The sequence below is a fragment of the Xyrauchen texanus genome, chromosome 26, assembly GCF_025860055.1.
Source record: "Xyrauchen texanus isolate HMW12.3.18 chromosome 26, RBS_HiC_50CHRs, whole genome shotgun sequence".
Classification (NCBI taxonomy): domain Eukaryota; kingdom Metazoa; phylum Chordata; class Actinopteri; order Cypriniformes; family Catostomidae; genus Xyrauchen; species Xyrauchen texanus.
In genome coordinates this window covers 10,897,793-10,923,553 of record NC_068301.1, presented here as the reverse complement: position 1 = coordinate 10,923,553, position 25,761 = coordinate 10,897,793, and the positions used below count along the sequence as shown (strand labels likewise).

General features: G+C 35.8%; 1 protein-coding gene across 2 annotated transcripts in view; it reads left to right on the top strand.

The window, feature by feature from the left end:
- Positions 1-366: 366 nt before the first annotated feature.
- atp9b (ATPase phospholipid transporting 9B) overlaps positions 367-25,761 on the top strand; it is a 65,483-nt gene continuing 40,088 nt past the window's right edge. For both annotated transcript variants that reach the window (XM_052092835.1, XM_052092834.1), the window contains exons 1-11: positions 367-448; positions 3,107-3,280; positions 9,680-9,830; positions 11,210-11,323; positions 11,480-11,588; positions 12,335-12,393; positions 13,272-13,323; positions 14,757-14,851; positions 16,988-17,068; positions 20,315-20,390; positions 21,873-21,949. In XM_052092835.1, the coding sequence (XP_051948795.1) occupies positions 369-448; positions 3,107-3,280; positions 9,680-9,830; positions 11,210-11,323; positions 11,480-11,588; positions 12,335-12,393; positions 13,272-13,323; positions 14,757-14,851; positions 16,988-17,068; positions 20,315-20,390; positions 21,873-21,949 (1,068 nt within the window). In that variant the 5' untranslated portion in view covers positions 367-368. The remainder of the gene's footprint in view (positions 449-3,106; positions 3,281-9,679; positions 9,831-11,209; positions 11,324-11,479; positions 11,589-12,334; positions 12,394-13,271; positions 13,324-14,756; positions 14,852-16,987; positions 17,069-20,314; positions 20,391-21,872; positions 21,950-25,761) is intronic.

Here is a 25,761-nt window from a genome sequence, read left to right as displayed (position 1 = left end):
AAAAATTTCGGGTTTTACTATCCTTATGGGGACATTTGGTCCCCACAAAGTGATAAATACACGCTCACACACACACGCACGCACGCACGCACGCACACACACACACACACACACACACAAGACCGTGCAAGACAACGTACATAATATAAGAAAAAAGTTGAAAAGAATAAGAATAAACTTGACATTAGGTAAACGTCTTTCTGAGCGCGGGTTAGGCTGTATTAATACTATTATAACATAATTATATAACGGTTAATTTTATAATATTAAATGGTAAATCAAAGATATTAAAATACATAAGTGAATAAAAAGTACATTGACTTACTTACTTCCGGAAGTTGCGACGTTCCCTACGTAGTTGGGTAAAGATGGCAGACGGCATCCCTCTGAATCCCGTACGGAAGAATTCGAGAAAAATTGCGTATTATAATGCTGGTAGACCTGCCAGGTACGTAGACGTTTGGGTAAAACGTCGCTTTCTTTTAAGTATACGACTGTAGTATGAGTTAGTAAAATGTCTTATCTGTTGCTGTTGGGGTTGTTCCGGGGTTTAGTGCTCACGAGCTAACAGGCTAGCGCGGCAGTGAGAATTGAGCAGCGCGTGTCATATTACAGTTGATCAACATTGTGTTCCTAGCCATAGAATATTTTATGAGGCATAGGTGCATTCATAGAATTTACTAATAGAACATTTCACATAATATCTCACCATGAGCCCTAGAAATAATCATAAAACATGTTATAGTACAATTTATGAGCATTTGGCACATTCATAGAACATCTCATGAGCCTTCAAAACAAGATCTCATGAGCCTTCAAGACATCTGTAGAGCATCTAATGGCATATCTCATAAGCTTTAGGTACATTCAATAGGTTAACATGTGATCTGCTGATGATGAGTGGGTCAGAGTACACTTTATATCTGCAAACTGTTTTCCCACGGTTTATGCGAGACAAAGATGTTAAAGATATTAATTTAGAAACAGTCCATCTGGTTTCCCTGACAGCACACAGGGTCTGTATTTATGGCATCCAGCTGTTTGTCAAATACTGGCATTCTAAGGACTACTTGTGGCATTGCTTCAAGGGAGTATGGATCTAAACCAAAGTGATTGCTTAATTTGATTTCATTGTTTGGGGTAATGCTATTGCACATAATCACTTAGTTAGTCATTTTGTGTTTTCATGAGATAGGAAGAAGTGCAGAAGAACTGACCACAGTTAGGAAAGATCAATTGGACCACCAGCTATGCTTGGATCAAATGTTGCTTGTTTGATATGGCTGATTAAGCAGATTTGATGGTAATCAGATTTTTTTTTTTATCACACAATTGAATACAAATATCAGTGGAAGGTCTTTCTCATGTCTTTCATGCTAGACTATATCATTTATGATTACAGCAGACAAAAAACAAAAACAAAAAAACAATGGTTGTTGTTATGGCCATTTTTACTCAACAACTATTGAAACGGTTTAACAAAAAAGTTGTATAAAAAACATCTATAAGCATCAAAGGCTAAAATCCACATAGACAAAAGTCAAAGTGATGTGTTTTTGTTGACATACTGGCATAATAACTTGCCTGTTGTGGCAGGAACCAATTATTCTTTGTAGCACTAATAATTGTTATTTCCCAATTGTTGCATAACTCTTAAAAGGGTAAATCTCACGAAACCTGAGAAGGGACTTCTTTCACCTCAAACAAAAGAAAGAAGCAAGGAATCTCAAAATGATACCTATTTTAGGACAATTCTTTTTTCCCTAAAATGTAATGGTCACAATTCTCAGAAAGGAAAACAGAGAATTTTCTGTCTGGGTAAATGGTCTGCGCTTATATAGCTCTTTTTTAAACTTAGCTGTATTCAAAGCGCTTTACACTACGTCTCATTCACCCATTCACACACATCAATGACGGCAGAGCGCTAGCCTGCCATTGGGAGCAACTTGGGGTTCAGTGTCTTGCCCAAGGACACTTTGGCATGTGGAGACATGTGGGCCGGGAATCAAACCACAAGATTAGTGGACAACACGCTCTACCACCTGAGCCACTGCTGCCCCAAGAGCAATGGCTAAGAGCAATTTGGCCACAGTAAAAAAAAAAGTTAACGTCTTTTTGTTTGTTTGTTAGTTAGTGCTGTAGCAACTGCTCACTTCACCTTTAGCTAACAGTTTGGTTTACTGTATTTGAAAGCAGCTGACTTACTTCAGTAAGTGCAATAATCTTAACCACACAAATATGATTCATACACTCTGATCTCTCAAATCTTTTTCTTCCTGATTCATTCTGTTAGAGGAATGGGACTGGTCCTTTGAAGATCATAAGGACTTGAGGTTGTTGGTGTTTGCCAGTGTAAAAATGTAGCTTGTACAATATCACAACCCGAGGCCTAGTCAGAGATCTGGTAAATATTTGTATGCTTCTTTCATTGTTCAACTCCAAAAGGCAGTCTATGTTTGCAGTGATCACAGAGGCCTAATTACATTAATTAAATCTATCCACATATAACTCTGGAGAGAAATGGAAACGTGCATGTTTTGACGCCAAAGCCAAAGTGGAGCTTGTGCAGAAACGTCCGGACTTTTGTGTAGGTGGAAGCTGATATCCTCACGGGACACTGGCTGCTTCAGAGTGTCACAATAGTGCTCTGCTGCTCTCAATTTGAGATGTATGTGAGACTGTTCTCAATGCAGAGAAACAGAATGTGAGACCGGATCAGTTCCTTTACCTTCTGCTTTTTGTGGTCTGCTTATTCATGTTTATTTCAAACTGACTCTTTTTTTTTTTAACACTGTTTTTTTATTCTGGAGTTGATAATGAATACTGGAATGTTTTGGGTGGAACAAAAACTGCCAGGGTAGGGTGCCCATTGATTACATTTGTGGCATGGCGTTTTTCAAAAATAGCCAGCGCACCTTGTTTGCTTGTGCCATTTACATAGCTTTGCAAGTTAATTGGCTTTTTAGAATTGTTTCTAGATTATTGTGAAGCTCTACATTAGCCCACACAAATGTGGTAATCTATAATTTTGGCATAATATCATAATGCTGAAGTTTTTGGAGGTATAATATCATTCTTTTAACTTTTTTAAATAATTTTGTTTCAGGTATCAGATTGAAGACGAATCCTTGAACCTCGATGAAATGCCCTTGATGATGTCAGAGGAGGCTTTTGAAAACGATGAGAGTGACTATCAGACGCTACCCAGAGCCAGAGTCAGTCAGACAAGTAGGGGACTGGGCTGGTTCCTCTGTGGCGGATGGAAGGTCCTGTGCAGCAGGTAAATGCCCATTCAAGAATTTGAAATGATCATAATCTAAATAAACGTTAATCTCCAGATTCCCGAACATGACTGCTGTGTGCGTTTTTCATTTCCCTTTTTGAATTGTAACTAGTAGCACCTAATAATCAATTGTAACAATTGTTTCTTTTTTTTTTTTACCTAAAAAAATTCTGGAAACATATGTGGCAGCGGGAATAATTTGTGTGACATTTTAAATAATACCATGCTATAGAAAGTAGATTTTTTTTTAAATCAAATTATTTATTCTTTTAGGAGTGTTGGTTATTCATGTTTTTGAGATTTTACAGACATAATAGACGTGCAAAAATTAGCATAATTAATTCCGATTCAAAGTAATGTCCGGCATCATCCCATCCCTGCAACCGTTTTCAAATAAAATTATACTTCATAAATTCTGAAACTATGTACTGTTTACCATTTCCAGTGTTCCAAACATCATCTGCATCCTGAAACAGATTTTTTTTTTTTTTTAAAGGAATTGAATGCACTTAGCTGCATAGAAAGCTATATGATTCTCCCTTGCTCCCTATTTAGTGAATGATTTAACTTCCAATGTGCTGTCTGTCTGCACTGGTCTCAGAAAAGTTCGCAATGCACCACATTTTCATCCTAACTCCATATAAACCAATCTTCAAAATCCAACTTCTGGATGAACCCATTGATTCTCAGTGTTATAATGCACAGTTAATATAGGATTTTTAAGGAAAGATCGGCTAAAGTACACATTAGTGTACATTGTGTTTAGCAGCGTGGTGTTTTGTGATAAATCATTAACATTTTAAAAAATGGCATATTGGATGAAACTAGAGACTTTGAATCTTTTGATTTCTGAATTCTCACTAGATGTAATTTTGTTTGCTTTTTACCAAAGACAAACTCAGCTGTGGTCGGCGCCATGTTGTTTTGTCACATGATTCTGGTGGTGCATTGAATGTTTAACCATTTACTAACAGCACAGAGTCTCCTGAACTGTGATTAGTCTGTTTAAATTCATTTAAATTATGCATTGCATATAGTAAAGCCAACATATAACATCCACACAAGTTTGCTTAGGGTCGCATGAGGTTAAAGGAATGTTCCGTGTTCAATACAAGTTAAGTACATTTAACACCATTTGTAGCATAATGTTGATTTTCACAAAAAAGCGAATTAACCCTCCTTTTATTTAAAAAAAAAATACAAATTGTGGTTATAGTAAGGCACCTACATTAGAAATGAATGGGTCCTGTCCATAAACATTAAAAGACACACTGCTTCAAAAGAATAGACACAAGATGTATATTAAGCATGATAAAATTGCTTACTAACCTTATTTATTTAAGTTATATTGTATATTACAGATTTGTTGTCATGGCAGCAAAATCTTGTAGTATCAGTATTGGATATAACTTTGCACAGATAACATTAGTAAGTGATTTTATCACATTAAAATCATGTTTACGCATAATGTTTAATTCTTGTGGCTATACTTTTGAAACTACATTTTTAGATTCCTTCACTGAGAATTAAGAGACTTCCTTCAATATATCTGTATGGGTACTACACTGTAAAAAATTAAATGTTGAGTTAACTTAAAAAAATAAAGCAACTGGCTGCGAAGCATTTTTGAGTTTTCAACTTCAGTGGTTGAAGTTGTGCCAAATCATACATGAAAGTTCACTAAAACTACCGGTTTAAGTTAAGTCTACCTTCCTCAATAAGTACATCTAAATATACACTATGAGTTTGTTGAAAGAGGAATAAGGGTTTGAGTGAACTACCAGTCTAACTTTACAAAATGAGTTGGCACATCTACATAGTCCTAAAGTTCAGTAAACTCAAAAAAGCTTTGCAGCCAGTAGCTTTACTTTTTTTAAGTTGATTCAACTACCTTTTCCCCTTCTAATTTATAGTTTTAAATCTTACATCCAGATTCTCACCCAGATTCGTGTATGCTCCTCACATAATTTAAGTGTACAAACCATTCTGTAAATACCAAAAAAACAAGATTTTGTCATCATTACAGAATGTATTTATTGGCATTCTGAAAAATGGCACATTTAAGAGGTACAAAATGTGATGCAGGTCCACTCCACTTATCAGTATGAAGAAAACAATCCTCTCATCTTCTGCATTTAGTATATGTTACATCTAAGAACATTTCCTTAAAGAGCTGGAGTACACAAAATTGTTCTTAAAATTTCATAGGGATGTAACAATAGTAATCTAAAAATGCTGCAGCAATGAATAATACTCCAAAGTCCTAAACCAAAGTCACAACAAACCGTATATCCTCTCAACTTGATCCATCAGTTACACAAACACTTTTTGAATGGTTTCAAAAGTTTATTTGAGTTCTTTAGAGTAGTCCATATTGAGGGCATAAATTAAGGCAAAGAGGAGAGCAACAGCAGTGGGAAGGTCATGTTCATCATCCAACACAATCAATGCTCCTCTAGTACTACAGCTAGGCACCTTATATTTGGATTTCAGTGGATGGTGGCAACATCATCTTCAACGATTGTCAAGATCTCCATCTTCCCCTTGGCATGGATGTCCTCTGGCTCTGTGTCCTACAGTAAAAGGCAGAATAAAATCAATCAGTCAAAGGTCAGATCTAATTTGAGTTTTAAAAGAATAGTTCATCCCAAAATGAAAATTTGCTGATAATTTACTCACCCTCAGGCCATCTGAGATGTATCTGAGTTTCTTCAAGTTTTTCTGATGCAGTAGCTCTATTTAACAGTAGCATTGAAGTAAGAAATAATACAGAAATTAAATCATGTTAAAATAAAATACTGTATGATCTTCACTATACAAAATAAATTGATTCTTATTAAAGCTACTAAAGTTATTCAGTCAAGAACAGTGTGTGTTTTCTTTGCATTTTGTAAAATTAATGGCATACTATAGACATCAGCAGGTTTGAGGCGCCTGTCACTTTAATAATGCACAGATCCAATATCATAAAACGCATTTGAATTTCTCTCAACTGTTTATTCTAATTTCAGACAGTTATTTTTCGATGATTATTTTGCTTAGTAACACTTTTTAATATAAAGCACGCTCTTTAGAAAAGAAAAATTACCTTGACAAGGCGACATCCACTCCCTTTGACAATGTGGTTGAAGCGGTAAACCCTGTGCATATTACGGAGACGGCATATTGTGCATGCGCAATGCCATGAAGTTAATTGCTTGAATGAAGCAAACAAAATATTACGTTTTCTCAACTTACTTGTTTATATTCATTCAACGAAATAGTAGTTAACATTCAGCTAACTTGTTTTTATATGTAAACTCAACATGTTGCTAAAAAATGTGTCCACTTGACTTTGACTTGAATTTTAAACTGAGTTAACAATTTGCAAGTTGTTTTTTTTTTAATAAACAAATAAATGTAGCTGTAACTGGTATGTTCCTGACAGCTCAGCTGGTAGAGGATGTTGCTAGTCACAGAGTTGAGTCCCAAGGAAAAGCACACCCTGACAAATTGTATAGTTGAATGCACTGTAAATTGCCTTGAATAAAAATGTCTGCCAAATGCATAATTGTAAACACAAGATCATCTAAACTGCTTAAAACATTCAGCTGTTTCCAGTTTGACAGAGGATCTTGGCCTTCACTTTTAGTTAATCAAATGTCACCATTGTCATGCAGCCTACTGTGTGTTTTTAGTGTGCTTCTGCCAGGTTGGCTTGGCTTCTTTCTAACGCACCGGTAACTGTGCATGAAATACACACACAAGCACAGGTTGTGTTTTTGGTTGAGGTGTTCTCTACGCATCATCAGTCTGGAGGTCAAACACGCTGACTGAAAATATGCTTATCCAGCCAACAATGATGCTACTCAATGGCTATTTTGAGATGACTTTTAAAGAATATTGCACTGCCTTTTGTGTTATGTCAATTGCATATGACACAAGTGTGATTAAAAGAGATATTAGTCCTTTATGGTTATGACAGTGTGCACTTGACTCTTTCACTTGTACTACATTATCAGCGGCGCATCTCAATTGTAAGCTGCGTATTGATTTTCTTTTCTCTTAATGAACAAATGGGATTTCGCACAGCTGACCAGTTTGCTGCTTTCCTGTAATTTTCTGTGTGCTTAGGCAAAGGATTATGAAATGAACAAATAATTCAAGCAGAATAACTCCTATTCAAACGGCCTTATTATTTAAACTCAAATAATCTCTCTTATGAATCAGTGCACTGGCACTTACAGACAGGAGACAGAAGGGGCCAACGCAAATATTATTATATATATTTTTCTAACGTTTATGTAATTTAGTTCAGTGCCAGCCAAACCAATCGGCATGACTGTGTACACTGCGCAGAGTACCGGCTCCACACCTCAATGGCTTCTCGGAGTACAGCAGGAATGGCGACCGCTAGATTATAAAATGAATATGAAGGTCAACAAAGTGTTTGCCGCTGTCTCTGACCTTCACAGCGAACCAGATATTGCCTTTTATTAGGGAAGGGTTTATTTGGCATCTACAGGTTTGTTGTTAAATTTAGGCCACATTCACACTAATCCGTTTTCATTTGAAATCTTAGTTTTCAGCTTCCCAAAGTTTTTGTTTTCCAAAGTATGTTTTAATGGAGATTGTTTTTCAAATGCTTTGTCTTAAGTGGATGAAAACACTTTTCTAGCGTGGACGAGAGCTGTAAACTTAGCAAAATTAATGTGTTTTCAAGAGAAAACGTGTTCGTATGGACATGGCCTTAGATATCACTTGGCCCGCACAGAATCCCCAGATCTGCAAGAAGATTAGCATATTTTTACAGAATTTGAATGCCCATCATTCACTAAATACTGCACATCCCGTCCATTCGTTTTTTTTCCCTCGCTAATTATATTTTTAGAGTAAATGTGAATAAATGCCTTTTAGCTACTGTACTTTTTTTTTTTTCCCAATTTGGAATGCAAAATTCACAATGCACTCTAAGTCATGTGCCCCACCGAGAGCGAGAACCACATTATAGTGACATTGAGGTGGTTACCTCATGTGACTCTACCCTCCCTAGCAACCCGGCCAATTTGGTTGCTTAGTATGATTAGGGGACCTGGCTGGAGTCACTCAGCATGCCCTGGATTCAAACTCATGACTCCAGGGGTGGTAAGCTACATTTAAATTTACATTATGCATTTGGCTTTTATCCAAAGCGACTTACAGTGCACTTATTACAGGGACAATCCCCCCAGAGCAACCTGGAGTTAAGTGCCATGCTCAAGGGCCCAACAGTGGCATCTTGGTGGTGCTGGGGCTTGAACCCCCGACCTTCTGGTCAGTAACCCTGAGCCTCAACCACTGAGCCACCACTGCCACATATTTTATTCATGTTCATTATTTCCAGATAAATAGGAAAACATTTTGTTCTATCAAATTGTATTAATTTGATCCACCTCTGAAATGACTTTCCCTCATGGCTGAAGTCACTAATCTGTCCCCATGGACATCCTGAATTTTGTTCTCTTTGAATATCCTGTTTCACTAAGAAATATGTCAGAAAATAGAAGTAAAATGGGTTGCGAACACCATTCCATGTTAATTTTGACTGTAAATGTATATCTGTTTTGCAGATTTCCATCATAGCAGTGCAGAAAATGTAAATAAAAAGGTATCAATAAATATTGGACGGGTAGAATTCAGGAGAAATGTAAATATTTGCAGTGGACCATTTGAATTTGTTTCTGTGACTTTCCCATGATGTCATAGTAGAATGAAGTCTTTTTATAGGCGTAGTGCCTCTTGAGCATATTAGTGTGATGAAAACTCAAACACTTGCCACTTGTGGGATTCTAACCTGCAACCTTTTGGCTGTCAGCCTTGAATGTTAACCACTAAACTAGATCACACTGAATGCATGTGTTTATTCTGCAAATGGTGACTAATCTTGTATTTTTCTTATGGGGTTCAGTGAGCATCCTTTCTCTCCATTTACTGTTATGTTCTTCCATTTCACTTTTAATTCTTAGTTTAAGTGCACTGTGTTGTCTGTTTAAAATTCAAGTGAAACTAGGCTGAGCAGTTTTCAAACAGCTTCTCTGTAACGCTGCTTACATTAATGTTGCATTAACATCAGCTGTATTTCAAGTGGAATCAACTCGATACATGCGGCTGGTGGCGAAAAATGCATAAGGCCTCAATGTTTAAGATCTCTGAGGGATTAATTATACAAAATCACCAGTTTTCAGTTTGCAACCCCTTAATTAGCATCAATGATCAGCTGTATTTGTTAGCCTAATTATTTGGTGAGGGATATATTTAAATGATGGTCATTTAGGGGAATCCAGGCCTAAACTGTGCCTGTAGCAATGTGCCCTTCTCTTTGGTAAATTTGTCTAATCACTGGATGATCGTTTTCCTCCTTTGGTCTCTGTCACGCAGCTGCTGTGAATGTCTGGTTCACACATGTCGCAGGAAGAAGGAGCTGAAGACTCGGACAGTGTGGCTGGGACATCCCGAGAAATGTGAAGAGAAGTACCCTAAAAATGCTATCAAGAACCAGAAATATAACATTGTCACTTTTGTGCCAGGGGTAAGGCCATATCATGTGATGCATGTCATTTTGTTTCTGAGAATAAGAGTGCTAAAGTAGACTTTTTTTACCAAGATAACAAGCAGGAAGTGTTTTATGTTTTTTTTTTTTTGTTTTAAATATGTAAATTATTTAATAATGTGTTACACTTTTTCTATTTCCTTTTTGCTTTATTTATTTTCATGTGTATTTATCCCTTTATTTCAGATATTTCACCTAAAAATTTAAATTCTCATTTACTCACCTTCATGTTGTTCCAAACTTTTATGACTGATTTTTATTCTGTAGAACACCAAAGGAGATGCTTGGAAGCATGTTAGCCTCAGTCACCATTTACTTTCATTGCATGAAAAAAGATTAATTGATAGTTAAATTAACCAAAGCTTACATTCTACCTAACATCTCCTTTGGTGTAAAAAAATAAATAAATCATCAAGTCATAAATGAAGTCATAAACGTGTATGCAACTACATGAGGTTGAGTAAATGATGGCAGAATTTAAATGTTTGTGTGAACTAACCTTTAGATGTCAATTTTACATCAAACACCAAATGTCCGACAAGCTAGTTTGCCGGCGTTTGGGTCGGACTTTGGGAGATCTCACTAGGCTGTTTAAAATGAAATCTCTATCCCGAGTATTTGCAGCAGATTTGCTCAGTAATCAGGTTAATGTGTAACTAGCTGTGACGTAAGGGGGGTGTAACAGCAATCTAACGGATCTATTTCCACTGAGTGTGTAAGCGATCTACTGTATTATGACTGCTAGCAATGTCTTATTCAGAGCAACGCGCCTTGTGTATGTGCCCTTGGCAAACTATTTGCAGCTTGTTCAATGAATTATGTATAAGCCAATCAGGTGCACTTCCAAAGCGCTGCTACGATGCCACACATTTTTGCGGATTGTGATTAACAGATCTTAGAAGGATAGTTCCCCCAAAAATGGAAATGCTGTCCTCATTTATTCACCCTCATGTCGTTTCAGGCCCATTGGACATTTTTAATTGAGTGGAACACAAAATGACGCATTTTGGCAAAATTTTAGGAACAGACATTCACTTTCAATGTTGGAATAAAGTTTCAATGGAAGTGAATGGTGACTGAAGCTAACATCTCCTTTTGTGTTCCACAAACGAAAGTCATACTTGTTTGGATTAACATGACAGTGTTGATAAACTTTTCATATTTGGGTGAACTATCTCTTAGCTTTTAATATCTTACTATCACCACTCACTAGAAGACCAAGTATGTAGATTTTTTTCGATGTATGATGTAATGGGAAAAACATTTATTTAGCTTTGCATCATATATTTCAGGTTGTCTTTTTCTTAATACTTATTAAAATAACTATTTATTGCTTTCTCTTATTTGTTTCGGTTTAGGTTCTCTACCAGCAGTTTAAGTTTTTCCTCAACCTTTATTTTCTGGTGGTGGCTTGCTCTCAGTTCGTTCCGTCACTAAAGATTGGATATTTGTACACCTATTGGGCCCCACTGGTGAGTATGCTCAACCATACGATGGTGGAGATCGACTGTAATCCTTAACCATTCATTCCACAGCATATTTAAACCTGTTTGTCTGCTCTCTGAATTGAATGCAATGTTTTCAGTTGTTCGTCACTTGTTTTTCCTTTTTTCCTTGTTGTCGTTCAGGGCTTTGTTTTGGCTGTCACCATGGCGAGAGAAGCAGTTGATGAAGTTCGCCGCTGCCGGAGAGATAAAGAGATGAACTCACAGCTGTACAGTAAACTTACTGTGAGAGGTGACCACGATATGACATGTTCTGATCACATGTGCTCTGTTTCTCACTACCAGTCAACAGTTTTGACCTATTAGACTGCATTTATGTTTCTTTTGATCTAAAGGCTTATGCTTCAAGGGATAGTTTACCCAAAAATTAAAAATCTCTCATAATTTACTCAGCCTCATGCCATCCCAGATGTGTATGACTTTCTTCTGCAGAACACAAAGATTTTTAGAAGAATTTTTCAGCTCTGTTGGTCCTTACAATGCAAGTGAATGGTGACCAGACCTTCGAAGCTCCAAAAATCACATAAAGGCCCGATAAAAGTAATCTAATCAACCGAAGTGGTTAAATCCATGTCCTCAAAAGTGATATAAGTGTGGGTGACAAACAGATAAATATTTAAATAAATATTTTCTATAAAAATGTATTTAAATACACATCTGGGATGGCATGAGGGTGAGTAAATGATGAGAACATTTTCACTTTTGGGTGAACTATCCCTTTAAAGGCTTGGAATTTGTGTTTTACACAAATATCAATTTTACCTGCTTAGAAATAGCTTTACAAAACTACAATTTTAATTTGAATAATAATAATAATTTAACATCTGACAAATCATCTCAGGTTTTTTTATTTAAGTATCTTTATTACCTGTAACTTTGAAATATCACAGGTCTCATTTATTGTTTAATCAATTTCTAAATAATAAATATAACATATTTAGCCTAGTTTCATAGATTTTTTTTTCTCTGCATTCACAGGAAAAGTGCAAGTTAAGAGCTCCGATATACAGGTTGGAGATTTAATAATTGTGGAAAAGGTTTGTTGTCCTTTTTTTTTAATCCCTTCCTCCCTCTTTTGTTGTTCAATGTATCAGCATAAACGTGCTGCTATGTGATCCGTCACATGAAATTCTGTCATTCTTTCAGTGGGACATTGTGTCTGTCTCTCCCCTTGCTGTCTGTGGTTTGCTTTAATTGCTTCTAGTGAAATGACCTTGTTCAATTATTCAACAGAACGTTAAAATAGGACTAACGTTACAGGGCTGGATTCACTAACATTCATACAGTATACCCACATATTGTTTATAAGTTCAGCACAGTTAATAAATTTAAAGAAACAGTTCACCCAAAACTGAAAAAGTTATTGGGGTTTGGAACAACATATGGGTGGATAGGTAAGTAAGGGAATGACTTGGTAATTAATGGTTTTAAATTTTTGGGTGAACTATTGCTTTAAAATATCAAAGGCTTATAAGCAATAGTTTTATGCTGGAAAGATGTAAAGAATATGAATGTGAACGACAGGTGTTCAGATTTTGTGGAAATCTGCAGTGCTTTCCACTGAGTTTTGTGTGGGCGAATTTACAAATCAACATTCTAACTGAAATGTAATCTCAGTAGCGGATTAAAAAACCCTTTTCATAGACAGTAACGAAATAGTGAAAAAGTGGATTTTTAATTAAATGGAACAATTTTTATAGTGATACTTTGCAATGCTCAGTAAAAATATGCTCATATTTATAATCAACTCTGTCCATCTTCTGTTTTGAATAGTCTTCATTTCAGCAGTGCGACTATATTGCCTAAAAATGTTGCTTAGATGTTCACTAGGTTTTGTACATAGTTTTAAATTCTTTGTGAATAACATGGAAAGCCTGTGTGGATGCTTACTGATGTGACATGATTTGTTTTGTAGAACCAAAGAATACCCGCTGATATGATTTTTCTGAGAACATCTGAGAAGACTGGTTAGTTTCTGCTCTTCACCTACAATTAAAGTTTTTAGGTTACCTGACCAATTCTACTGTGAAATACCATTACTTTGACTAGATTTAAGGACACTATACTTTGACTTCAGTATCCTTAAAATGCTGTTTCATTCAGTGGTGAATACTGTTGGATTCAGATTAGTAAATTAATATGTTATATGTGTGATTAGTGTAATCTTGTGAATTATTTAACTATAAGGTAATCAGTTGAGTCATGAAAGCTGTGCTTTGAAGTTTCCCTTCAGTCTTTTTATGTTCTTTTCTTACCCCTTGTCTTACATACCGTACATTCTATATAAAAAATTTTGCTCAAAATTTTGAAACTATTTCTGCTCTGCAATGTTTTATTTTACTGTGTCCTAAAAAAACATCCAGATTTGGTAAATATGGATATGATTTTGAAAAGCACATATTAAGCACATTGTATTGCAAGCATTAAGTGTGCTTTAATAATCAAATTGAATTGAATTTTGAATTGGAATAATAGGAAGACGAATTTACTGCTTTGCAATTCAAAAACATTCAGTCACACAACAATTTAATTATTCTAACACAAGTTTGTGAAACATATTTACATGAATTTTGACTAATTATTTTCCTAATTACATATGTTTATCTATACTAAGTTCAAATCCATAGTCAAAACCTATAAAAGTCAATATTGACATAATCATTTTAATGTATTAATTATATATTATATAATAATTTGAGTATTTGGAGCATTTTGGTACATGTTCTTCCACTGTAGTTCATAAAATAAAATTTAATTTGCAATAAAAATATACATTCATTATATTTTAAATTATAAGGGACATTTTAAAAAATTGATTTTCTGAGGTTTTTGGAAATGCTTTATATATTACAATTAATACATTAATTAGTCAATATACACATTTAGAATTCCTTTGAATTTGAATCTTTTTGAATTCCACTCCCTTGTTTTGAAATACAAGTTCCTATATTACATCCTATGTGCAACCTCAATTCAAATTTAATTCAAATTCAGCAGTTGAAGTATAATTTAAAATGTGTTCTCAATGCAGTTCTGAATGGTGCACAACCCAGGTAGGCAAACTTAGTATACAGATCCTGATCATTGAATACTGATGCATTTGCCCTGAGAGCGAAAATATCGTGACCTTTTCTGTCCAATGCCTACTACTATATCAGTCTTGTCTGAGATCAATATGAGCAATATGTTAAGCATACAGAGTTCTTTAGTGCATGAGCCCAAGGCTTTTCCCACAACAAATGCTCAATGTATAGACGATGTCCTCCACACGTACTTTAGATTTAGATTTTTTTTTTCTGTCAGTAAATAGATATCATGAAATGAACAAAATATTTTAGCAGATCACTGTCGACTCTTTATATTCAGTCAGATTTAAGATACAATTTGTTTTGTTTTCCAGGTTCATGTTTTATTAGAACAGATCAGCTGGATGGAGAGACGGACTGGAAACTGAGAATCGCTGTTCCTTGCACTCAGAGACTTCCTGCATTAGGGGTACGAACCTTTTAGACAGAAACATTACAAATGCTTATGTCAGTGCGATTTTTAAAGCTGAAATGTGTAATTTCCACACTACTAGCATCCCCTAACAGAATGGCCAATTTAATAATTTTTTTTCAAACTTCCATTGGTTGGTCAAGCATATGGTCCCTCTCTAAACTCATGCCTTTTGTTGCTCCAGTCATGCTTTGGCACTGTAGGTCCTTTGAATACAAGTGAATGGTGGTGGCCAGAACTTTTTAGAGCCAAAAAGTATATTAAGGCAGCATAAAATTAATCTATATGACTCCTGTTTTTTAATATATGGCTTCTGAAATGATGCAATTACTTTAGGTGAGAAACGGATCAATATTTAAATCCTTTTTTACTATAAGTCTCCACATTCACCTTTGGAATGTGAAAGAGAAAGTGGAGGTTTATAGTAATAAAGGACTTAAATACATCACCCACACATCATATCACTTCTGATGATATAGATTTAACCACTGGAGTCATAGGGATTACTTTTATGCTGCCTTTATGTGATTTTTGGAGCTTGAAAGGTCTGGTCACAATTCACTTGCACTGAAAGGACCAACAGAACTTAGATATTCTTTTAAACATCGTTGTATGTGTTCTGCAGAAGAACACAATTCATACACATCTGGGAGGGCATGAGGGTGAGTAAATGATAAGGGAATTTTCATTTTTGGTTGAACTATCTCTTTAAGCTGGGAAAAGGATATTCTCACATAGAAAAATAATTACACACTTCAGTAAAAAGCCTTTATTGCATTTTCAATTACAGGTTCAATGTGGCTAACTGACACAAAATATAAAATATTTTAAAAATAAAAAAAAATTTGCATCAAAAAATGTTACACAGAATTTTCATAATTATCCGAAGGTTTCGATAACAATGAATTGTTTGCCATTTAATAATGATAAAAAAAAATAATCTGGCTGCTAAGTTAAATAAAACAACAAATGACAGAACGTCACAGAAATATTTTGGACTCTGAATAAACCAATGGAGTCCATAGAGTTTAACTCTTTATGTTTAAAATCTTGTCGTGTATCTTTTTTGTGGCAAAAATGTGAATGTGAACAGGCCTTTACCCAGTACCAAAAAGCATTATTACCGATCTGCCAGAAAACTGCTGCATCCCAAAATGCATTTCAGCTCCTTCTGTTCTGTTCTCGGATGGGTCTGTAACTTTACCCCAGTAAGCAGTGAGTGATGTGTTCCACACTCATACTCTCTCAGGCTGATGGTAAGGAGGCTCATGTTTGATATCACTGTGTATCTGATTTACTGGATGGAGGGTTTGTTTCACATGGGCCCGTAACTTTACCCTGAGAGACAACTGGGATCCGCCAAACGGCCTGTCTCCTGGTGCCATCGGCGTGGAGATGACACTCACCCTGAGCAAGGGTTCACGTTTGTATTTGTCTTTCCGAAACCACTTAATGTGATCACAGTATTAAAATTTCAGCAAGTCGCCGAATGATTGCTGCAGTAAAGCTGCAGGAGCGGCGTATCAGGTGTCAGGTGGGCTTGACAGCCGGTTTCTAAAGTGTCCCATTTTTCATACTTTTAGATTTGCCATTAAATGCAAAAGTCAATCTAATTTGTTAGCAATCCGTCAAAGTTTAATTTAGTTTCAATTGTTTTGTGTTGTCTACATTATCTTTTTAGTTTGAAATACAGACTTGTGGCAGGATGTCAGAAAGGGCTTATTTTCATGACAATCACTCTGAATGTGAGTCCATTTGAATCTTGCAATAATGCTTTGCACGAACAAGAGGTTGGGTTTGGGGTCAAGCCCAGATCTTTGTTCATCTGACTTTATTCACATATTGTTCACCTGATCATGTTTTTTTTCCTTTCAAAACAGACTTTCTTTCTAACGTGGAACGCATAAGGAGATATAAGGCAGAATGTAAGCCTCAGTCAGCATTAATTGTAATTGCATCTTTTTCCCAAACAATGCAAGTGAATGGTGACTAAGGCTAACATTCAGCCTAACATCTCTTTTTGTGTTCCATTTAAGAAGAAGAAAGTCATATGAGTTTAAAACAACATTTTATTTTTTCGTGAATTATCCCTTTAATATTTTATTTCTTGATCTTTTCATTTGTTATCCGCAGGATCTCTTCTCCATCAGTGCGTATGTTTACGCCCAGAAGCCTCAACTGGACATTCACAGTTTCGAGGGGAACTTCACAAGAGTAAGAGAAATGACTGTTAATCACAGAATTTTTACGAGACATCCTTTAGCATTTGTCGTGACGTCAGGTCCCCAATTGAAACCCTCTTTTAGATTGTTGTAGAGATATTTAGTGTTGTTGACCAGTAAACTAAACCTAATGGCTGTTTTTAATTGTATATTAAAATAACATGGATTGTCCAAGTGTGCCTGTTCACATGACTATGGGCTGCAGTGTCTCTGGAATGTAAAACTGCATTCCTCGCAACGCTGATGACATCACGGATTGTTAGGCTCCCTCTCAACCTATTGGCTGAGCAGAGTTTCTTATTAACATCAGATTAGTGCAGAACCGGAGAAAGAGAGAGGGAAAACAGGGACCCCCCACATGAAGCATGTCTTTGTTTGAAGTCTTCGCTCTTGGCCACACAGCACGCAGGGGCAGAAGATCACTTCCTGAGTCACTCTCCTGAGCCTGCTTTCACAAATCTGCAGCTACTTCCACATACTGTTTCCCACAGTTCTTTATAGTCCAACACACTTGTTACACCTGATTGCCTCAGCAGAGCTTTTTAAAATACTTTCATTAAGATCATCTTCATTGCCATTAACAAACTTTAATTATTCATTTTTTTAATTATAATGCCCTAACATTGGATAAGCATTATATAACGTAATGTTTTTTAGTATTTGCTAACACTTTAACGTTTTTGTTAACGCAATAATTTACAATGATTTATCAAAGAACAATGCTTTTAAATAATTTGTTGACCTTGGTTAATGTTAAAATCTACATATAAGGATACATTTTTTACATTAAAAATTATATCTAAACAAAAGTTTTATGAACTAACAATGAAAAATAGTATTTTAATAAATGAACATAAAAGGAATATTCTGGGTTCAATACAGGTTAAGCTTAATCAACAGTATTTGTGGCAGAATGTCGATTACCACAACGATGACATTTTTTGTTTTTTTTTAAACGGCAAAAATCGAGCTTACAATGAGGAACTTGCAGTGGAAGTGAATGGGGCCAGTTTTGAGGATTTCAAGGCAAAAATATGAATTATGAATATTATAATTTTATAAAAACACATATATAAAATTTTTCTGTTAACTTGTTTATTCTTTGAACTGTAAAGTTCTTAAAATAATATATGTTTCTGTCATTTTAGGTTTTACTGGGTTAGATTGTCATGGCAATTTTGTAAAATTGGATATAACTTTACACAGAAAGGTTAAGTAATTTTCTCACACTTAATTAATTTTCAAACGCATATTGTCTACGTCTTGTGGTTAAACTTTTGAAACGGTGAGTATTTTAATATTTATGGAATATTTATATTGTTAGTTCCTCACTGTAACTTCCATTTTTGCTGATTCTTTTTTTTTTAAGAAAAGTAAATATATGTTTTGTGGTAAGCAACATTATCCCACAAACACTGTCGATTGAGCTTAACTTGTATTGATCCTGGAATGTTCCTTTTACCAAGATTAATACATGTTGTAAAAAAAATAATATATATATATTATATGCATTAAATAATGTGAATAAATAGAACCTTTTTCTAAACAGTGCGTGCATGCGTGCTTACTGAGGATTAGTTTGGGCATAAAATTGTCCCCCAAAGTTAACAAAATCTGACAAAACCTCCCTTTGAGTATATTCTGGGATGTTCTCAATTGAAAAAAATTATTCATAAAGCAAATACTGTTTTTTAAAATTACAAAAATGCAAACTTTATCTTTTAGTGTTCAGGTGTCTAGTAATAACTATGGTATAGTGTATAGTATGTCCCCATTATGATATCCCCATGTTTATGTGTGTAGGAAGAAAGGGAGAATAAGTTCACTAGATAAAGATTCAGACATAAAACCAAAAAGTTCACATGCTATAAATTTAGTTATGACAGTTTTTTGCAACTTAAATGCATGTTCCAGCCAGAAGTTTCTCATTAAACTCTCATATTCTTTTCAGTTTTGTGCATATCGATCGGGATTGTTATCCCAGCTCTTCTCAATGACTTTTAAAAAATAAAATGATGCCTAAATGTTTTTACTAAATGCACAAATGTTCATGATTATTAGGCTTTATTGCTTGTGGCTTTAAAAGCTCCCCTCTCGGAATTTATTATTATATTATTTTTTTTTTGTGGGGGGTGTACTAACTTAATTTATCATTGATCAAAGTCATTGCTCTTTTTAAAAACACACTTGAATTTTACATAATCCCTGTTAGATAATTCTAACAGACTTCCATTGCTACATCTGCTGGCCAGATAGAGACACATGACAAAAGGGAAAATGCCGTCTTGAATGGAGGACACATCTCTCTTGCTGTGTGCATGAATGCGCATGTCTCTGCAGCTGCGATGTGTGTGGCCCCCTCTCACTGTATATTATGCCCCACTGACAGCGGATAATTAGATATCATCTGAATTCACCCAGCCGCAATATGTTATGTGGAGAAAAGCATTTAAAGATTTAATTTCTGCGCTTCTCACTGATTTATGCCGTGGTATCCCAAATTTTGTTTTGCTCTAAATGAGTCCTTATTATGATGTTTGACAAAACGCTGTTTTCATAAACAAGGCAAATCAAGTCAAACCGATTGCACTGGCCCCTCTAAATGGACTGTGTCGCTTAAGCAGGCATTAGTGTAATTCAATCTTTCGGCTAATTCCCTACTTACCGTTTGTTGTGGTGAAAGTTCATCGATTCATTTATTTGTGAGTGGAGTCTTTTTTCATTTTTATTGACCTTCTTTTTTAAAGGCCATAATTGATAACCACTTGATCCTGTGCTGAAAAACCATCAGGGTTCCCACAGTCATGGAAAACCTGTGAATATCTGGGAATTTTTAAATTGGGTTTTCCAGGCCTGGAAGAGTCATGGAAATTAATACAATCTTAAAAATCATGCAAATACATTTTTGTTACTAGATTTGCTCTAAAGTATTTATTTATTTTTTGTTAGATATAGCTCTTGTCTATAGTTTGTGATGAGAAAAAAACAGTGATGTTTAATTTGTGAGTTCTTTTGGGTATGGTAGATTCTTAAATTAGTCTGAATTTTTCATTAGCTAACTGTTTTAATAATTTATCAAAATTATTTAAAAAAATCCTTATTCAGTTAATCTGAATGACTGGAACGGTCATGGAAAAGTCAAAGAAGTTCATTGGTCAGAAATTGTGGGAACCAAGATGTATGAAACAACACAAATATACATTGTCCTGCTTGTTGATATGAGCTTAACTTCCCTTAGGAGGATTGTGACCCTCCCGTCCACGAGAGCTTGAGTATTGAGAACACCTTGTGGGCGAGCACTGTGGTGGCATCTGGTAAGCTAAGACACACACACACACACACACACACACACACACACACACACAACCCAGCCCTCTGTGCAACCAAACTTTTTGGCTCCCCTAAATTTTGCACTTTTATGGAAATATAAGAAAAATGTAAACTCTAAGGTCTGACATATTCATCACGGGTCAAATCTCTTTTGAGTTTATTGTGTTTTGTTGAAGAGTGTGCCATTGATACGAAGGTGATCTGCCAGAATCACTCAAAACTCTCTTCCCTCTCCCATTTGTTTGTCACTTGAGATCGGCAGACTCATCTGCTACTATTCAAACAATCTCACAAGCAGAAATATGAGGAGCAGTTAATGGGAAGCCAAAGTGTCTGGCTCTTTGCAGTCCTCTCCCTGTGGTTCAGATGAAACTTTTCCCCAAAGAACAGGCCCAAGATCAGTTTTGCTGCTATGCTTTCACCGACAACTCCTAGGGGTCTGTTGTTTAGAACCTGATTCCAATCCAACAATAATAGCAAGGCCTTTTCTTCAAGTGCCGGTCACTTGTGCCAGCAATCGGCCCTTCATTGATCTGTGGTTGCCCCTTTCTTCATTCTCCAGGGGGTTTTAGAGGTTCTTCTCATTCCTCAGCTTGGTGTGACCTTCAGCAGAAGAAAGTCCTTCCATATCTCCCCACAAAACACAATGACGTCATCCCATCCAACCAAGCAGACCCAACACAAAACACCATGGGGCGAGTAACCGATATGCCCTGAAGTCCAAGCCCATTAAACGCCCCCCCGAGAGCAGTCTAGGTTTCGTTCTTTCCAAACATGACACAATGTGTCAAGCTTAAAGGAAGTGAAAAATGTGTAAAGATAAAGTGTGCGATTTCAGGGCAACTAGCATCATCAAACAGAATAGTTGAAATGTCTGTTTTCAAACAAGTTTTTCATTTTGTTGAGCCAATGTCATTGTATTGGGCTAGGAGGGATTCTCAAATATATAGAATAATGTTTTGAAAGCTCCACGGTGTTTACACTTTATGGGGAAATCAACCTTCAAATGGCTTACTTAAAGTTGCCTCTGCATCAGTTGGGATAAGAAAAAGGATTTAACATTGAAAAAAGTTACACACTCTTCTTTAAGCTTGGTTGCATCACATTTTATGTTGTGTTACTTTGTTTTTACAAAAGTTGAACTTTGGACTTTGAATCATCCTTATTTAGCAGCCAGGGTACATACTCCATCAGTAATTAGTTTACTTAACGAATCAGCCCATTACCAAGCAGCACCATTGATCTGACTATAATAGGCCTAATTGTAAAGGTTTATTTCTGGATGTCCCACATATTGAATCATTTGTCTGAGTTTCGGCTGCATCCGTTAACTGGAAACACACTTTTTGAGCTACTTGTTCATTAGACCAGCCAGAAACATGTGGCCTGTTTATTTATTGTTCTCATTGCTTGCAATTGCTCATCTCATTTTGCTCACCCCATCTTTTTTTTTTTCTTTTCTCCAGGTACTATTATTGGTGTGGTGATATATACCGGGAAAGAGACCAGAAGTGTGCTGAATACTTCACAGTCCAAAAACAAGGTGGGCAGCTTTCCTCCCAAAAGTTGACTGTTTGAAAAACCACAGTTTAAAAGATAACCTAAAAGTGAGGTCTGTCATCATTTACTCACCCTCATGGTTTTCCAAACTTGAATGAGTTTCTTCTGCAGAAAACAAAAAGAGATGTTAGGCAAAGTGTTATCCTCAGTCACCATTTACTTTCATTTCATCTTTTTTCCATACAATACAAATGGTAACTGAGACAGTAAGTCCCCAAACCTTTGCCTAACATCTAATTTTGTGTTCCATGGAAGAAAAATGTCAAATGGGTTTGAGTGTGAATGATAGCAGAATTTTCATTTTTGGGTGAACTCCGCTCATTTAACGGCAACATTTTTCTGAAGTACAGTGTGAGCTGTTTTATACTGTGATATTGACATTTGTGTTGTCAGTATGTGCTATACATTGCACTGGGACAGTTTTCCTAATTGTAACCTTTCAATAAAGACTTAAAAGGACTTAATAAAAACAGCAAAACAGTTGAGGTGGTTTTCAACCCTGATCTTGGTGATGAATTTGGACCTGTCAGTGTGAAAGGTCAACACCAGAGAGATTAATCTAGGGGGAAATTAACCAACCAAGGACTTGCGTGACATTTGTGGCAGAACCTTAATCCTATGGAATTCCCCTTAATGATTAGATACAGTGGATGTCAATGATGTAAAAGTAAACGAAAAACATCAAATCCCATTACACTCATTACCCCTCCTCTAACTGACCCCTGTTGTGTTCAAGGTTTATTTTATTTTTTACTTAGTCACATGTTTGAGAGTGCTGACTTTGGTGTACTGGTATGTACTCATCACCTTCATCATTTAATGTAAAAATAAGAAGAATCCTTTCTTCCATGACTGAAAAAATGTCCACCCTACCTGTCAAACAATAATTATATTAAGTGCAACACTGACACTGGTTCAGAACTTTAAGCACGCGTCAGCCACTCAATAAACGGATCAAACACATTTTCATTTAAAAGAAGGATTTAACGGAGTATCAAAGAGAGAATTACAACTTGTTGGCTCATAGTTCATTGTGCAGAAATGAACGCTAACAATATAATTAAAGTAATTTAGCAATTTAAATTTGCAATTGTCATTTATCATAATATTGTGAGAATAAAGTAAAAATAGCGAGAACAATGCGCATTATGTGATTGAAGTTGCAATATTTTGAGAATTAATTGAAAGTAACATCAAAGTGATATGGTGGACAGGAGCAAAGTGGAGTGTCCAGGTGTTTACATACAACATCACTAACCAGGGAGATAACTTGGCTGTGCAACAGAGCCAAATTTGTGGGAAGTTTTCAACATGTGGACATCTGTCATCTGTTTGAGCAAATATAAATTACAGACACTTGACCAACGTAGCCTGTGTCCGCATGAAAGCCGATTTGAATCTGGCAGCTTGTAACGTACAGTTGAAGTCAGAACTTTACATACACTTAGGTTGAAGTTATTAAAACACATTTTTTTAACCACTCCACAGATTTCATATTATCAAACTACAGTTTTGGCAAGTCGTTTAGAACATAGAAATTATGCATGACATGAGTCATTTTTCCAACAATTGTTTACAGACAGATTGTTTTGCTTTTTATTGACTATATCACAATTCCAGTGGGTCAGAAGTTTACATTCACTAAGTTAACTGTGCCTTTATCCTGTTGATACGCATTTCCCCACATGCGGTGGTGATGTCACTCTGCTTACGTTTAATATATAATTTACCATCTATAAATGTAATAAATGTTAACAAATTATACAACTTTTCAAAGGTCTAAGGGTTCAACATTGATATCCGATCTCTGTTTCACGATAACAATGCTCCAGAAACAGCTATTTAGTTATTCGTGGCAGTAGTACAAATTAAAATATGCAATATCAAAATGGGACTTCATACATTTGTTATGAAAATGCGATCACCAGATGATCCAGTTTGCCACACTTGGGTCAATTGTCCATGTCAAGCGTTCATTGAAAAACATCCAATAGCACTTTTTGTCCAAAAAAGTGATAAATCTGAGAAATATTGATGTATTCTCCATTGTTTACATGAGATCTTCGCCTGAAAGAATTACCCTTCGTCGTTGTTCTTCAACAAACTATGCAATCTGAGCAGCATTCATGTTATAAAACTGTATATTATCTTATATATTATATATTATATAGTCTCAAAACAAAATGAGCATGTCTCCAAAGTCTGTTTTTTTAAATGTGGCGTAGTTTTATTCATAAGAGTAGTGTAGTCAGATTTTGAAAGGCGGAGCCTTAATTTTACTCTGTGGGCTTCCAGCGATTTTACAGAGAAAAAAGCTTGCAGTATTTTTAATTTTTTGTTAGATCATCTTCAAATTTGAAACGTAACTTCTTTAGACTTGTGGCTTTGAGAACATTGTATATCTGGGTTGTTTTGGCACTTTTATTATTGTTTTTTAGATGATAAAAACATGTTCATCACAAAATATTTCCATTACTATAAACTTCAGCTTCTCTAACTTTAAAAAAGAACAACATATATTATTTCTGAAACTTGGGAAATAAAGTCTCTTCTTTCAAAAGATACTACAACTGTGTCTATACTCCAAAGGGTCCAGTAAATACAACCATTTAAGTTCAGGTATGTCATTTTCATGGTTTGTGCTCAAAAAGGGGGTGCATATCAACAGGTTAAGCAGCATGGGAAATTCCAGAAAATGGCTATTAGCCAATTAGCTTCTGATAGGCTAATTGGAGTCAATTGAAAGTGTACCTGTGGATGTATTTTAAGGCCTACCTTCAAACTCAGTGCCTCTTTGCTTGACATCATGGAAAAATCTAAAGAAATCAGCCTAGACCTCAGAAAAAAATTTGGAACTCCAAGTCTGGTTCATCCTTGGGAGCAATTTCCAAACACCTGAATGTACCACGTTCATCTTTACAAACATGGGTCAACACAGCCATCACACTGCTCAGGTGATGTGCAAATCAAACATGCAAATCAATCCCAGAACATCAGCAAAGGACAATGTGAAGATGAGGAAACAGGTAGAGAAGTATCTATTTCCACTGTAAAACAAGCCCTATATCAACATAACCTGAAAGGCTGCTCCGCAAGGAATAAGCCAATGCTCCAGAACCTCTATTTAAAAAAAAAAAAAAAAAACTGCAGTTTGCAAGTGCACATGTGGACAAAGATCTTACTTTTTGGAGAAATGTCCTCTGGTCTGATGAAACAAATATTTAACTTTTTTGGCCATATTGTCCATCGTTATGTTTGGAGGAAAAATGGCGAGGCTTGTAAGCTGAAGAACACCATCCCAACCGTGAAGCATGGGGGTGGCAGCATCATGTTGTGAGGGTGTTTTGCTGCAAGAGGGACTGGTGCACTTCACAAAATAGATGGTATCATGATGAAGGAAAATTATGCGGGTATATTGAAGCCAAATCTCAAGACATCAGCCATGAATTAAAATCTCAGTAGCAAATGGGTCTTCCAGATGGACAATGACGCGAAGCATACCTCCAAAGTTGTGGCAAAATGGCTCAAGGACAACAAAGTCAAGGTATTGGAGTGGCCATCACAAAGCCCTGACCTCAATCTGCTAGAAAAAATATTTGTGGGCTGGACTGAAGAAGCGTGTGCGAGCAACGAGGCCTACAAACCTGACTTAGTTACACAAGTTCTTTCTGGAGGAATGGGCCAAAATTTCAGCAACTTATTGTGAGAAGCTTGTGGAATGCTACCCCAAAACTTTTGACACTAGTTAAACAATTTAAAGGCTATGCTACCAAATACTAACAAATTGTATGTAAA